The sequence below is a fragment of the Anopheles gambiae genome, chromosome 3 (assembly GCF_943734735.2).
Source record: "Anopheles gambiae chromosome 3, idAnoGambNW_F1_1, whole genome shotgun sequence".
In the NCBI taxonomy this organism is placed as follows: Eukaryota; Metazoa; Arthropoda; class Insecta; order Diptera; family Culicidae; genus Anopheles; species Anopheles gambiae.
Window position 1 is genome coordinate 67,877,103 of NC_064602.1, and position 15,858 is coordinate 67,892,960.

The 15,858-nt window shown below is 48.8% G+C and overlaps 1 protein-coding gene across 13 annotated transcripts in view; it reads left to right on the forward strand.

The window, feature by feature from the left end:
* Positions 1 to 15,858, forward strand: part of LOC1278919 (ryanodine receptor) — a 42,194-nt gene that overhangs the window by 24,620 nt on the left and 1,716 nt on the right. For 3 of the 13 annotated variants that reach the window (XM_061659398.1, XM_061659400.1, XM_318561.4), the window contains 16 exons: positions 30 to 782; positions 860 to 1,591; positions 1,657 to 1,794; positions 2,125 to 2,331; positions 2,393 to 2,686; positions 2,770 to 5,353; positions 5,421 to 5,558; positions 6,036 to 6,322; positions 6,389 to 7,056; positions 7,130 to 7,815; positions 7,890 to 8,384; positions 8,451 to 8,684; positions 9,006 to 9,118; positions 11,653 to 11,746; positions 11,826 to 12,074; positions 12,277 to 15,783. In XM_061659398.1, coding sequence (XP_061515382.1) covers positions 30 to 782; positions 860 to 1,591; positions 1,657 to 1,794; positions 2,125 to 2,331; positions 2,393 to 2,686; positions 2,770 to 5,353; positions 5,421 to 5,558; positions 6,036 to 6,322; positions 6,389 to 7,056; positions 7,130 to 7,815; positions 7,890 to 8,384; positions 8,451 to 8,684; positions 9,006 to 9,118; positions 11,653 to 11,746; positions 11,826 to 12,074; positions 12,277 to 15,783 — 11,179 coding nt within the window. Of the gene's footprint in view, positions 1 to 29; positions 783 to 859; positions 1,592 to 1,656; positions 1,795 to 2,124; positions 2,332 to 2,392; positions 2,687 to 2,769; positions 5,354 to 5,420; positions 5,559 to 6,035; positions 6,323 to 6,388; positions 7,057 to 7,129; positions 7,816 to 7,889; positions 8,385 to 8,450; positions 8,685 to 9,005; positions 9,119 to 10,924; positions 11,035 to 11,652; positions 11,747 to 11,825; positions 12,075 to 12,276; positions 15,784 to 15,858 lie in introns of all 13 variants that reach the window. The other 10 variants (XM_061659404.1, XM_061659407.1, XM_061659406.1 and 7 more) reach the window with 4 other exon arrangements.

Consider the following 15,858-nt stretch of genomic DNA (forward strand, 5'->3'; position numbering starts at 1 on the left):
TTTTACGATCCAACTTTCCTCTTGCACAGTGAACAGGAGAAGATGCGCCGCTGGGAAGAGATACGCATCCGTCAGCATCGTCTAATGACGGAGGTTGATCATTCGGCTCCGGCACACTTCGACCATATCATGCGCAGTGGCTTCACCATGAACGATATCAAGGGTCTGCATCGTAACTATTCGGAAGATGCGGCCGAAGCCGACGAGATGATGCGCAACGGGCCAAGACGCCCGTCGAGACACCAGGGACGCGGTGGACTTAGCCCACCGGGCATTGAAATCAATGGTGAGGCTACGAGCGACGGCGAGCTTAACGCGTACTCGGACAACGAGCTGGAGGGTGGTGACGATCGCAAAAAGCGTGGCCGCAGTCCGTTCCGACTGTTCGGCAAGAAGCGGGACCAGAGCAAGGATAAGCTGAAAGATCGTCGCACACCGGAGCCGGAACCACGCAAGAGCAATCTGAAAGTTACTCAGCGCGGTCAGGCTACGCGCATGTCGAACAGCGATCTGCGTGCCCAAGCTCCGTTGACGCCGGAGCGAAAGGGTATGGGAAGTCCGCAGGTGGAATCTTTCGGCAACGAAGTTTACGATGCAGATTGTCTGCGCTTAATCAATGAGTACTTCTACGGGGTGCGCATTTTCCCCGGCCAAGATCCGACCCACGTGTATGTTGGTTGGGTGACGACGCAGTACCATGTGCATAGCAAGGAGTTCAGCCAGAACAAGGTGCGCCACGCAGCGATATACGTCGAGGACGAGAATGAGAAAACCATTGAGATGTAAGTGTGCTGGACAAATCGAATGGTTCTCGAGGTATCTGCAAAGAGTCTATTTCTTCACTTATCATTATTTCCAGCGTTAATCGTCAATCGTGCTATATGGTGCGCGCGGATGAACTGTTCAACGAAGTTACCCAAGATTCGTCTGGTAAGGGCGCATCGCAGGGCATGTTTGTTGGATGTTTCGTCGATACCGCTACCGGCACGATCCGGTTTACGTGCGAGGGCAAGGAAACGTCCCACGTGTTCCTGATGGAGCCGGATACCAAGCTGTTCCCGGCCATCTTCGTTGAGGCGACGAGCAAGGAAATTCTTCAGATTGAGCTCGGTCGCACACCGACGACGCTGCCTCTGTCGGCTGCCGTACTGCCAACCAGCGACAAGCATATCAACCCACAGTTCCCACCGAGACTGAAGGTCCAATGTTTGAAGCCCCACCAGTGGGCACGCGTACCGAATACTGCTTTGCAGGTGCACGCCCTGAAGCTGTCGGACATCCGCGGTTGGTCGATGTTGTGCGAGGACCCAGTGTCGATGCTGGCACTGCACATCCCCGAGGAGGATCGTTGTATCGATATTCTCGAGTTGATCGAAATCGATCGTCTGTTGCAGTTCCATGCACATACGCTGACGCTTTATTCGGCACTGTGCTATCAGTCGAACTATCGTGCCGCACATGCACTTTGCTCGCACGTCGATCAGAAGCAGCTGTTGTACGCGATCCAGTCGGAGTACATGAGTGGTCCGCTGCGTCTTGGATTCTATGATTTATTGATTTCACTGCATCTAGAATCGCATGCCACTACAATGTATGTTGAAGTGTTTTGTATGCAAATATGGTATCTATCGTACTCTAACGACTATTCTTTTCCAGGGAGGTTTGTAAGAATGAGTACATCATTCCGCTAGGCTCCGAACTGCGCGAGCTATACATTGATCCAGAAATGTGCCACTCGCTCCGTTCACTGCAAACGCTTTCCGTTCGACCGGAAATGAACATGACCGAAATAGCGTAAGTAGTTCAACCCCTGTGTGATGGGCCACTAATCCACTTCGATAACCCACTTACTAAACCCCACGTGTTTCGTTCTCATTCGGAGAACTCCCTGAATAGGAAGGCACGCTTCTAGCACCGCTATTCATGGACTTCTTGCACATTACTTCAACTTCTAACCTTTCTAACCTCACTGTGTCACGTTTCGAGCAGAACGAAGTGGCTGAGACGGTGCCGACATGTCACTGCTCTCCACCGAGTTAAGCTTCGTCTTCGTGTCGTTCATCAACCTTTTCCGTGTACCTCTCTTCCTACAACATCTGCATGCCATTATTCTTCCTTCCCCAGACCCACACCCTCACAATCGAATATGCCGACAATAGTAGCACCAGATTCTTCCAGTGAACCCATACCGGCAATTGACTCGTTATATTCGCCAAGATTCCCACTCGAAGTGGTGAGGGAGTTCGTGATGAGCGCACTGCAGGAAGCAGTACAGATCAATCAGGTACACAACCGCGATCCCATCGGTGGGTCCAACGAGAACCTTTTCCTGTAAGTATGCCCCGTTCTGAGGTTTGCTAGCAGCTATTGACGATATAAATTCAAATTGTAGGCCCTTGATCAAGCTGATCGATCGTTTGCTGTTGGTCGGTGTTATCACTAACGAAGATGTAGAGAAGCTACTGATCATGATTGATCCCGAGACGTGGGATCCATCTTTCGAAAAGGAAGGTAGGGACGAACACCGTAAGGGATTGTTGACGATGAAGATGGCTGAAGGTGCCAAGCTGCAGATGTGCTACCTGCTGCACCATCTGTACGATGTGCAGCTGAGACATCGCGTGGAGAGCATTATTGCATTCGCGCACAACTATGTCGGAGATTTGCAGCAGGATCAGTTGCGCAGGTAAGCTACCTAGTGTTTAGACTCTAAAATTATAATGCAACATTATTAGTACTACCAATGTATTCATCAATACCACCCATTAGATACATCGAGATCAAACAATCTGATCTGCCGAGTGCCGTCGCTGCCAAGAAGACGCGAGAGTTCCGCTGTCCACCGCGCGAGCAGATGAACGCCATCCTTGGATACAAGAATCTCGAGGAAGATGATCTTGAGAATGCATCTTGCGGTCCCGAGCTTCGCAACCGTTTGATCGAGTTCCACGAGAAGCTAATGGGCAAGGTGTCTCTTAATGCTTTGCAAGAGCCAGAGGAGCCCGAGGCGGACAAGCTGGAAGAGGGTCGACCAGGTGCTCTGAAGAAGTTGTACAATTTCATCAACGCCGTGAAAGAGCTGGAAGAAGATCCCAAGGAACCGGTCGAAGAGGAAAAGAAAACGCCCGAGGAAGTGTTCCGCAAGGTGCTGATCAAGCAGCTCGTATCCTGGGCCGAAGAGTCTCAGATTGAGAATCCCAAGCTTGTGCGTGAGATGTTTGGGCTGCTTGTACGCCAGTACGACACCATCGGTGAGCTAATCAAGGCTCTGAACAAGACCTACGTCATCAACTCCAAAACGAAGGGTGATGTAGCGAACATGTGGATTGGGCTGAGTCAAATTCGTGCCTTGCTTCCGGTACAGATGAGCCAGGAGGAGGAAGAGCTGATGCGCAAGCGTCTGTGGAAGCTTGTCAACAACCATACTTTCTTCCAGCATCCCGATTTGATTCGCATTCTGCGCGTTCACGAGAACGTGATGGCGGTCATGATGAACACACTCGGACGCCGTGCCCAGGCACAGAGCGATGCACCGGTGCAGACGGCCGATGGAGAAGAGTCGGCACCGAAGGAGAAGGACACGTCCCACCAGATGGTGGTAGCTTGCTGTCGCTTTTTGTGCTACTTCTGTCGTACTGGTCGTATGAATCAGAAGGCTATGTTCGATCATTTCGATTTCTTGTTGGAAAATTCCAACATTCTCCTATCGCGACCAAGTCTGCGCGGATCGACGCCATTGGATGTGGCGTACTCGAGTTTGATGGAGAACACGGAGTTGGCATTGGCACTGCGTGAGCACTACTTGGAGAAGATTGCCATTTACCTGTCTCGTTGTGGGTTGCAGAGTAATTCCGAGCTGATCGAGCGCGGCTACCCCGATCTCGGCTGGGATCCGGTGGAAGGTGAACGTTATCTCGATTTCCTGCGCTTCTGCGTGTGGGTTAACGGGGAAAGTGTAGAGGAGAATGCCAATCTTGTTATTCGTTTGCTCATTCGTCGTCCCGAGTGTCTTGGTCCGGCTTTGCGTGGTGAAGGTGAGGGTTTGCTGAAGGCCATTGTTGACGCCAACAAAATGTCCGAACGTATCTCGGAGCGCAGAAAGATGCAGGACGAAGCGGAAGGTACCATTACTGGGCTGAACTTCTCGCATCCACTCCCCGAGGGTGACGATGATGAGGATTATATCGACACCGGAGCTGCCATCCTGTGCTTCTACTGTACGCTGGTCGATCTGTTGGGACGCTGTGCTCCGGATGCGGCCGTCATCGAGCAGGGCAAGAATGAGTCTCTGCGTGCGCGTGCTATTTTACGTTCGCTGGTACCGCTGGAAGATTTGCAGGGAGTTTTGAGTTTGAAGTTTACGCTGACCAATCCAGCACTGGGTGAAGATAGGCCCAAGTCGGACATGCCGTCTGGATTGGTGCCTGGCCACAAGCAGAGCATCGTACTGTTCCTGGAGCGTGTTTACGGAATTGAAACGCAGGAGCTGTTCTACCGCTTGCTGGAAGACGCTTTCCTGCCCGATCTCCGTGCGGCAACGATGTTGGACCGTAGCGATGGGTCGGAAAGTGATATGGCTCTGTCGATGAATCGGTACATTGGCAATTCGATCCTTCCACTGCTGATCAAACACTCTAAGTTCTACAACGAAGCCGAAAACTATGCCAGCTTGCTCGATGCCACACTGCACACGGTCTATCGCATGTCGAAGAACCGTATGCTAACCAAGGGACAGCGTGAAGCCGTGTCTGATTTCCTGGTCGCACTGACGTCGGCCATGCATCCGGCTATGTTATTGAAGCTGCTCCGCAAGCTTACTATCGACGTTTCCAAGCTGTCTGAATATACGACCGTTGCACTGCGCCTCTTAACCCTGCACTACGAACGCTGTGCCAAGTACTACGGCACTACCGGTGGTGGTCAAGCCTCCCAGTTCGGTGCATCGTCGGATGAGGAGAAGCGTCTTACGATGTTGCTATTCTCCAACATTTTCGATTCGCTCAGCAACATGGACTACGATCCGGAGCTGTTCGGTAAGGCGCTGCCGTGCTTAATTGCAATCGGTTGCGCACTGCCACCGGACTACAGCTTGTCCAAGAACTCGGATGACGATCTGTACGGTAAGCCGACGGGTGGTGGTCCCGATCAGCCGCACTACAATCCGAAGCCGATTGATACGACGGCGGTTCAGCTTACGAACGATCTGAACCAGATTGTGCAGAAGTTCAGCGAGCATTATCATGACGCTTGGGCTAGCCGTAAGCTCGAGAACGGATGGACGTACGGTGACCAATGGTCAGATGCAAACAAGACTCATCCACGTTTGAAGCCGTACAATACTCTCAGTGAATACGTAAGTACATGCAAGACAAGTTTCTTGAGGAATTAGTTCGCAACTTACAACATTTTCACTAATTTAGGAGCGTGAACGCTATCGCGAACCAGTGCGGGAAAGCTTGAAGGCACTGCTGGCGTTGCACTGGAGAATCGAACACTCGGAGGGTGATGTGCCACTGTCGAACCGTGGTTCGATGCGTCGCCAATCGAAGCCTAATCTGGTAAGTAAGCGATTAGTAAGCTTTGTTTTATTTCCGTTTTATTGTTCCAGAGCACCTCATAATTCACAGAGCACTCGTGTTTGCTTTAAACAGTCGGATTTCACGTTTTTTGCCGACATTAACTCTATCTTTGGAAAACTTCACCCATCAAAATTCCCAGCCTAAATTTCTAATGTTTACCTTTTTTTAATGTCCCTATCCAAAAAAAAAAACAATCTACAAAAACTGCATCAAATCATGTCACCCCTTCTCAAAATTGCACCATCAATATCGTCACCACTACCGATCACCAACTGTGTGCGTTATCACCTTCAACCACAACACCACAACGATGTCCATGGGTGTCTCAACCTCTCCCGTTACCCGTAAATCATCGATTTTGCGCGTGTGTTTGTTACTTGCTCCATATGTGATGTACCGTGTGTGGTTGCCCCCAAAATGCTTGGTGTTTGTTGGGAACAAATTTAACTCACCCAGGAATTACAGGGCGACACTGGTTCTCCGTTCAACTACAATCCGCACCCGGTCGACATGACCAACCTGACGTTGAGCAGAGAGATGCAAAATATGGCCGAGCGTTTGGCGGAGAATTCGCACGACATATGGGCCAAGAAGAAGAACGAAGAGCTGGACCAGTGTGGTGGAGCTATCCACGCCCAGCTGGTACCGTACGATCTGCTTACCGACAAGGAGAAGCGCAAGGATCGCGAGCGTTCACAAGAGTTCCTGAAGTATCTGCAGTACCAGGGACTCAAACTGCACAAGTAAGGCTTTTCTGGAAGGGAATAATTTTGCAGTAAAATCTTATAAATGCAACTTGTTCATTGCAGACCATCGCGTGGACAAACTGAGGAGCCGGGCATGAGCACGGCTGCGATCGAGCTGCGCTTTGCCTACTCACTGCTGGAGAAGCTGATCTCCTATAGCGATCGTGCTACTATCAACATGAAGCTGCTGAAACCATCGTCTACTTTCAGCCGTCGCTCGTCCTTCAAGACCTGCTCACGCGACATCAAGTTCTTCTCCAAGGTGGTACTGCCGCTGATGGAGAAATATTTCTCCAGCAATCGTAATTACTTCATTGCGATCGCTACCGCCACCAACAACGTTGGTGCGGCTTCACTGAAGGAGAAGGAAATGGTGGCTGGACTGTTCTGTAAGCTTGCCAGCTTGTTGCGTCACCGGTTGGCAGCATTCGGTGCGGACGTTCGCATCACCGTGCGCTGTCTGCAGGTGCTAGTGAAGAGTATCGATGCCAAATCGTTGGTGAAGAACTGTCCCGAGTTTATTCGTACGTCGATGTTGACGTTCTTCAACAACACGGCGGACGATTTGGGCCAAACGATCGTCAACCTGACGGATGGCAAATATGATCGTCTGCGTGGAACGCATCTGAAAACGTCCACTTCGTTGGCGTACGTCAATCAGGTGATCTTGCCAGTGTTGACTTCACTGTTCGATCATTTGGCAGCGTGCGACTATGGAAGTGATTTGTTGTGTAAGTTCTATTCCATACAGTGACACTAATAGATCGACCACACTTAACTTATATATCTTTATCTTCCTTTTAGTGGACGAAATTCAGGTCGCATCGTACAAAATCCTGTCTGCTCTCTACACACTCGGCACCGACACGTCTTTGACGCGCGATCGTAAATATCTTAAGACCGAGCTGGAACGTCACAAGCCTGCCCTTGGATCTTGTCTCGGTGCGTTCAGTTCCTGCTTCCCGGTGGCTTTCCTTGAGCCGCACGCTAACAAGCACAACCCGTTCTCGCTACTGAACCGTATTGCCGATACCTCACTCGAGGCGCAAGACATCATGAGCAAGATGGAATGCTGCATGCCAACGCTCGAGTCGATCCTGTCCGAGGTCGACCAGTTTGTCGAGTCGGAAAAGACGTACCAGGAGGCACAGCACATCATTGATGTCATTCTGCCGCTGCTCTGTTCCTATTTGCCGTTCTGGTGGAACCAGGGCCCAGACAACGTTAGCCCGCAGTCGGGCAATCACGTCACGATGGTTACGGCCGATCACATGAACCATCTGCTGAAGAACGTACTCAAGATGATTCGCAAGAACATTGCCAACGAGAACGCGCCCTGGATGACGCGTATCGCCACGTACACGCAGCAGATCATTATCAACAGCTCGGAGGAGCTGCTCAAGGATGTCTTCCTACCGTTGGCCGAGCGGGTCAAGAAACGTTGCGACAGCATGTTCCACAAGGAGGAAAGCTTGCGTGGTTTCCTCAAGGTAAGTGTTGAAGCATACGAGATTCCTCCGGGTCTTGGCTTACATGCGTTTTTCCAATCTCTTCTCTTCTGTAGTCTTCCACCGATGATACCTCCCAGATTGAAGCCCAAATCCAGGAGGACTGGCAACTGCTGGTCCGCGATATCTACTCGTTCTATCCCCTGCTGATCAAGTACGTCGATCTGCAGCGTAACCATTGGCTCAAGGATAACGTTGCCGAGGCGGAGGAGCTCTACAACTATGTGGCGGAGATCTTTAACGTTTGGTCGAAGAGCCAGTACTTCCTGAAGGAAGAGCAGAACTTCATCTCGGCGAACGAGATTGACAATATGACATTGATCATGCCTACGGCAACGCGCCGCTCAGCTGCCGTCTCGGGTGATATGCCCGCGTCCGGCGGTAAGGTGAAGAAGAAGAAGCGCAGCCGCGATAAGAAGCGTGACAAGGATAAGGAAATTCAGTCCAGCTTGATGGTGGCCTGTCTGAAGCGTCTGCTGCCGGTTGGTTTGAATCTGTTCGCCGGTAAGGAACAAGAGCTGGTGCAGCACTGCAAGGATCGCTATCTAAAGGTAGGTTGAAGTGTGTCTCGACTAAATGGCAACAGTTTCTTAACCGTTCCGTGGAACAATTTGCAGAAAATGCCCGAGTACGAGGTGATTGAGTTTGCGCGCACGCAACTCACCCTGCCCGACAAGCTCGATCCAGCGGACGAGATGTCCTGGCAGCACTATCTCTACTCGAAGCTCGGCAAAAAGGAGCAGATTGTGCAGGACACACTGGAAAAGTCGGACAAGAAGCCGGAAAACAAGATCGAAGACACGGTCGAGCGCATCGTCGCCATGGCTAAGGTTCTTTATGGACTTCACATGGTAAGTGTTCGGATTACACAATACCCGTGGCCCAGTACTTCGTCATACCGACAACACACAAGAAAACCCTATCCATCATCACCTTCCTCCACCGATCACATCAAATCCCTTTATGTGTTTTAATACCCTCTTAAACTTCGACCTAAACGAACATTACCGATCAGTTCATCCCACCACTCCGTCTGCACCAACTGGACGTTAAATGACTTTTCTTAATGAAATCGTCATTCTACCAATATGAAAAACCCATGTGACTATAACGTGTATTTCTCTTCTTTAAATTACAAATACAATCAACAACTGTCTTTCGCTATGATCTAGATCGACCATCCACAACAACAAAGCAAAAATGTTTACAGAAGTTGCGTCTCGATACAGAGAAAACGAGCGGTCATTGCCTGTTTCAGACAAGTTTCCTTACATTCACTGCCAAGGTTTTATAATTTTCTTATACTTTATATCTACCTTGACCGGAGTTTTTTTGTTATCTTCTTCTTGATTTCTTTTCCGTTGTTATTATTTCCTTTCTTTTGTGTACCAATTTACTCGTTTCTATGCATCAATTATTCGTTTTCTTTTTTTTGTTTTTTTTTTTGTTCGTTTTTTTCCTTTTTTTCTTTCTTTTGTTCATGTTTTTTTTCGTTCTTCAACTCACGTTTTGGATTGATTTTTGTTGTGCGTTGTGCATCTTACCACCTGTTGTTATTTATTTTTGTTATGCATTTCTGTTACACGTGTTTGATTTCGTGTTTCCTTTCCATGTTTCGTTTTCTTTTGTTTTCTATTTTTGTTACAAATGCCAAAACTGTTTCTGTCAGTTGATTGTGTATATATTTGTACATTTTTGTTCATTTTATTTTGTGGATCTCACATAAAGCCAACCGAAACTGAGAAAAAAAAACCCTACAAACAAACTTGCCATTGCCATACACCAGCAACAACAGCTTAACGAATGCAATAGAATTTAGAACAAATTTTACCGAAAAACTTTAAGCCTTCAATTGCGTTCTTTTAAAACAATATCTTATTTGTGATGAAACTAACAACTCCTCCTCCCAAAACTACTCCCAATCAGGAAAAACGATATTAGGAGAGGGAAACCACAATCAGTGCGTACCACTGTAACAGACAAAACTTGCTAATACAGATGGATACTGCACACGCCTTAAGCAAAAATCAATTTAAAACATATTGGCATCATGAGTTTACATCCTTCAAATTCTACCATCTTTCGCACACATTGTGACAATCGAATTTCTTGCTAGTTCTTGGAATGGCTATTGATCCCATGGTTTCAAAGAAAGCACCCACTATAACGTCACCTTCTTCCGAACTTTTGCTACTGCAAGCTCCTCTTTTCCTTGATCTTTCTGCTCTTTCGTCTCCTGTGTGTAGAATGATTTCCGATTTCCTTTTTTGCGAATGTTCTTTACTAGTCCTTTTGGCAAATTTTCTATTCACTCCTGCCCATGCAAAAACTAATTCAAAATTAATGAACTACCAAAATGATAACATTAGCTAAACACTATGCTGTAAATAAGAAAAGCTATTTATTTTAATGTATTCCAATGATAAGGAGCTCTTTTTATAAACTTTTACACAAGCGAAATTATTCCCAGACGTACCTCTTTTGAAGATTGTAAGATCAATCGCTAATTCCAAACAAGAAAGTAAACTTAGTTGCCCAATACTCAATTTATATAGTCTTCTATATAATTTATGTTTAATATCGCAATATAAATATTAGAGCATTTGATTCTCTTGATTCCATTCTTTAGTTAAGCTTACCTATTATCCTAATTTATAAGAAACAGTCTGAAACATGAAATCACTTGAAAGTTAATTGAATGGTTTTAAAACCTTGAATGATAAATAAAATAAATACTCCTCAACATTCTGTATGACTAACATACCAACTCCATTTATCACATTTGTATCACTAACCGTAGCTACCGATCTTGGTTATGTTGTACTGTAGTAGTTAGTACATACTTCACCGGTTTTTCGCACCTCCAAGTTATATTTTTCACCCGTTATTACTCACCCACACACCCCTCACAAAACACTGTACTTACTATATCAAACAAATGAAACAAATGAAAACTACACTCAATCTCTATTCTGCAAAAGCACTCTGCAACGATTCCTTCCGTTCGATAAACAAAAAAAAAGAAACAACAACAGAGATGATAAAAGAGAATAATCACTAACCGCATACTAACTAAAACCTATATATATAGGCATGCCGACCTAGAGCTAAGGGTCTTAATTGGACACACGTTTTATCACAAGCACGACGCAAAATGGCTGTTGCATGTCTAAGAGCAAAACCAATGTATAGATTGAGCAGGTGACTGAGTCTTTCTTTTCTACCCTCTTATGTTTCCTTTTCCTTTTACTGTTTGGTGGTTTCCTGGAACCCCCTTTATTTTCGTTTACCAATTGTTGCTGTTGTTTGTTTTGTGCCAGTTTGTATCTTTTAAGTGCGCGAGTAGTGTTTTTTTCTCTCTGTTTTTGTTTGTTTTTCTTTCTTCTTCTTTCCATCATATTTTCTTTTCTTTTTTCCTTATTTATAGTTCCTCTTCGCCTTTCACATTCTGTATCTATCATTTGTCTGTTTCAGTGTGCAGTTTTTGTTGTGTTACTTTTGCACGGCTATTGTTTTACGTTCTACCTCCTTGCTTCATTGCTGCATTGCATTACCAAATGTGTTTGGTTCTTTGATTTGGGAAGTGAGGAAGTTTGTGATTTGATGCTTACCAAGATTTTTTTGTTTTATGCATTTTGTTTTTTGGTATGCTCTATCTTATTATTTTCTATGATTTATATTTATTTTCTTTTATGTTTTGTTGCTCGTAGTTTTTCTTTTATAAAAAATATTATACTTGTGTAAATTAAAACTGATACGCTATACCTTCTCTTTCTCTCTTTGTTAACAAAAATGAATAATGTTAATGCATTCCTGTAGACATCGTGCTTGCAACATTTTTGCCCGAAGCTACTCGGAACTGTGGCTGGAGGATGAAAATACGGGCCAAGAGGTCATGATTGAGGACCTCACGGTAAGTATCAACAATGAAAAGTGTTGACACCCAATGGGTAAACCAATAAACTATCTTTTTAAACCTCCCTCAACGACAGCAAACATTTGAGGATGCTGAAAAGAAGAAGAAGGATGAGGAAGAGGAGGAAGGCAAACCGGATCCACTTACGCAGCTCGTGACAACGTTCTGCCGTGGTGCGATGACTGAGCGCAGTGGCGCTTTGCAGGAAGATCCTCTGTACATGTCCTACGCTAGCATCGTTGCACGATCCTGCGGTGAAGAGGAGGAGGAAGGTGGCGACGAAGAAGAAGGAGCAGGAGAGGACGAAGGAGGTGCTAGTATTCATGTGAGTATGATTGCTAAATCTGAAGATTGCGTGTGATCTTAAACTAACCCAAACATTGCCGCCTTTAACCTATGCTAACGCGTTCATAGACTATGGAAAAGCTAATGGTAGGTCTTGTAGACCCTTACTAGTTCTTTGTAGATAAGCAAAACCAATGCGTCCCACTCCTCCTGATTAACCAATCATATTTCACACCCCACAGGAACAAGAAATGGAAAAGCAGAAGCTCCTGTTCCACCAGGCACGTCTGGCCAACCGTGGCGTCGCGGAGATGGTGCTGCTGCACATTTCCGCCTCGAAGGGCGTCCCGTCCGAGATGGTGATGCGTACGCTCGAGCTCGGAATTGCCGTGCTGCGGGGTGGTAACATCGATATCCAGATGGGAATGTTGAACCATCTGAAGGAAAAGAAGGATGTCGGATTCTTTACCTCGATTGCCGGTTTGATGAACTCCTGCAGCGTGCTAGATTTAGATGCGTTCGAGCGTAACACCAAGGCGGAAGGTCTTGGCGTCGGTTCGGACGGCGCAGCCGGTGAGAAGAACATGCACGATGCCGAATTTACGTGCGCACTGTTCCGCTTCATTCAGCTGACCTGTGAGGGTCATAACCTCGACTGGCAGAACTATCTGCGTACGCAGGCCGGTAACACGACCACCGTTAACGTGGTCATCTGCACGGTCGATTATCTGCTGCGACTGCAGGAATCGATCATGGACTTTTATTGGCACTACTCCAGCAAGGAACTGATCGACCCGGCCGGCAAGGCGAACTTCTTCAAGGCAATCGGGGTCGCTAGCCAGGTCTTCAACACGCTCACTGAAGTCATCCAGGGTCCGTGTACGCAGAACCAGCAGGCGCTGGCCCACTCGCGTCTTTGGGATGCGGTCGGTGGTTTCCTCTTCCTGTTCTCCCACATGCAGGACAAACTGTCGAAACACTCTAGCCAGGTGGATCTGCTGAAGGAGCTGCTCAATCTGCAGAAGGACATGATCACCATGATGCTCTCCATGCTTGAGGGTAACGTGGTAAACGGTACGATCGGTAAGCAGATGGTGGACACGCTGGTCGAGTCGGCCTCGAACGTCGAGCTGATTCTGAAGTACTTCGACATGTTCCTGAAGCTGAAGGATCTGACCTCCACGCCAAGCTTCATGGAGATTGATAGCAACGGGGACGGTTGGATTATGCCGAAAGATTTCCGCGAAAAGATGGAACAGCAGAAGAGCTACACGCCGGAGGAGATCGACTTCCTGCTCGCTTGCTGCGAGACCAACCATGACGGAAAGATCGACTACATCGGTTTTGTCGATCGGTTCCACGAGCCGGCCAAGGAGATTGGTTTCAATCTGGCCGTCCTGCTGACGAACCTGTCCGAGCACATGCCGAACGAACCGCGGTTGGCCCGGTTCCTCGAGACGGCCGGTTCCGTGCTGAACTACTTCGAGTCGTTCTTGGGCCGTATCGAAATTATGGGCTCGTCCAAGCGCATCGAGCGCGTGTACTTCGAAATCAAGGAAGCGAACATCGAACAGTGGGAGAAGCCGCAGATCAAGGAATCGAAGCGTGCCTTCTTCTACTCGATCGTCACGGAAGGTGGCGATAAGGAGAAGCTGGAAGCGTTCGTCAACTTCTGCGAGGATGCCATCTTTGAAATGACGCACGCCTCCGGACTGATGGCGAGCGATGACGACGGTGGCACCGTGCGCCGTGATCAGGCGTTCACGTACATCAGCGAGGAGGAGGAGGAGCGTGCCGCCCGCGATCCGATCAAGCGCACCATCCAGGCCGTCAAGGACGGTCTGTCATACTCGATGTACATGATCAGCCCGTCCAACATCAAGCACCAGATTACCGTACTGCAGTCGAAATCATTCCCCGAGATTATAGTCGGATTCTTCAAGATGATCTTCTACGCGTTCTACTACTCTGGCTTTGGCGTGTCGGTTGTGATTAAATACTTGGTGAACATCCTGATGTCGCTCATGCGCGGCCCGGCCCAGGAGGAGGAAGAACCGATCCCGGAGGCGGAACCATCCCTGCGTGCACTGCCACCACTACCGCTGGAGGAGCCGCCAGGTACGGTGCAGGCGTTCGGTTTGGACATCAGCAAGGAAGAGAATGGACAGTACCGCATGGCACCGCACGAGTCGCCCGCCCTCAGCCCGTCGTCCTCGATCGAGGAAACGGGTGAGTCCAGCCCCGAGGATGGAGCGGCCGAGCTGACGGGCGAAGGTGTACCACCGGGCGAACAGATGACGCTGGTCGATCTGCTCGGCGGTGAAGCCGCCAAACGTGCCGCTCAGGAACGCACGGAAGCGCAAAAGGCACAGGAAGCTACGCTCGCCAGCATTGAGGCGGAGTCGAAGAAGGCTTCAACCGAAACGAAGGAACCCGCGGCCGTCCACCAGATCGATTTCTCCAAATACACGAAGAAGTGCGTCAGCTATCTGGCGCGTAACTTCTACAACCTGAAGTACGTGGCGCTGGTGTTGGCGTTCTGCATCAACTTTATGCTGCTGTTCTACAAGGTGACGACGCTCGGCGACGACGAGGACGGTGAGGGCGGTTCGGGCGAAAGTCTGATGGGACTCGGATCGGGCCTGGGATCGGGACTTGGCATTTTGGAAACGGGCTCGGGCGGCGGTGAAGGTGGAAGCGGCGATGGCGAAGGCGAAGAGGAAGACCCACCGGAGAAGGTGCATGTAGATGAGGACTTCTTCTACATGGAGCACGTGCTGCGTATCGCTGCCATCCTGCACAGTCTGGTGTCGCTCTGCATGCTGATCGCTTACTACCATCTGAAGGTACCGCTGGCCATCTTCAAACGCGAGAAGGAAATCGCTCGTCGGCTCGAGTTTGACGGACTGTTCATTGCCGAGCAGCCGGAGGACGACGACATCAAATCGCACTGGGACAAGCTGGTGATATCCGCCAAAACGTTCCCGGTTAACTACTGGGACAAGTTCGTAAAGAAGAAGGTCCGCCAGAAGTATAGCGAAACGTACGACTTCGACTCGATCTCGAACCTGCTCGGCATGGAAAAGACGGCGTTTGCGGCACAGGAAGCGAACGAGGGCGGTGGCTTCTTCCACTTCATTACGAACATCGACTGGCGCTACCAGATCTGGAAGGCGGGCGTGACGATCACGGACAACTCGTTCCTGTACTCGCTCTGGTACTTCTCGTTCTCGGTGATGGGCAACTTCAACCAGTTCTTCTTCGCCGCCCATCTGCTCGATGTGGCGGTCGGCTTCAAGACGCTGCGTACCATTCTGCAGTCGGTAACGCACAACGGCAAGCAGCTGGTGCTGACCGTAATGCTGCTCACGATCATCGTGTACATCTACACAGTTATCGCGTTTAACTTCTTCCGCAAGTTCTACGTGCAGGAGGATGACGACGGAGAGGAGGGCGACCGCAAGTGTCACGATATGGCGACCTGCTTCGTGTTCCATCTGTACAAGGGTGTGCGGGCGGGTGGTGGTATCGGTGACGAGATCGGCGATCCGGACGGCGACGAGTACGAGGTGTACCGTATCCTGTTCGACATCACGTTCTTCTTCTTCGTCATCGTTATCCTGCTGGCCATCATCCAGGGTTTGATCATCGATGCGTTCGGTGAGCTTCGTGACCAGCTCGAATCGGTCAAGGAGGATATGGAGTCCAACTGCTTCATCTGTGGCATAGGCAAGGACTACTTTGATAAGGTACGTTTGCATTTCGTTGATCGTAGGACCGATTTCCGAGGTTACAATGTAATTCCTATCACTACTACCCTTTCC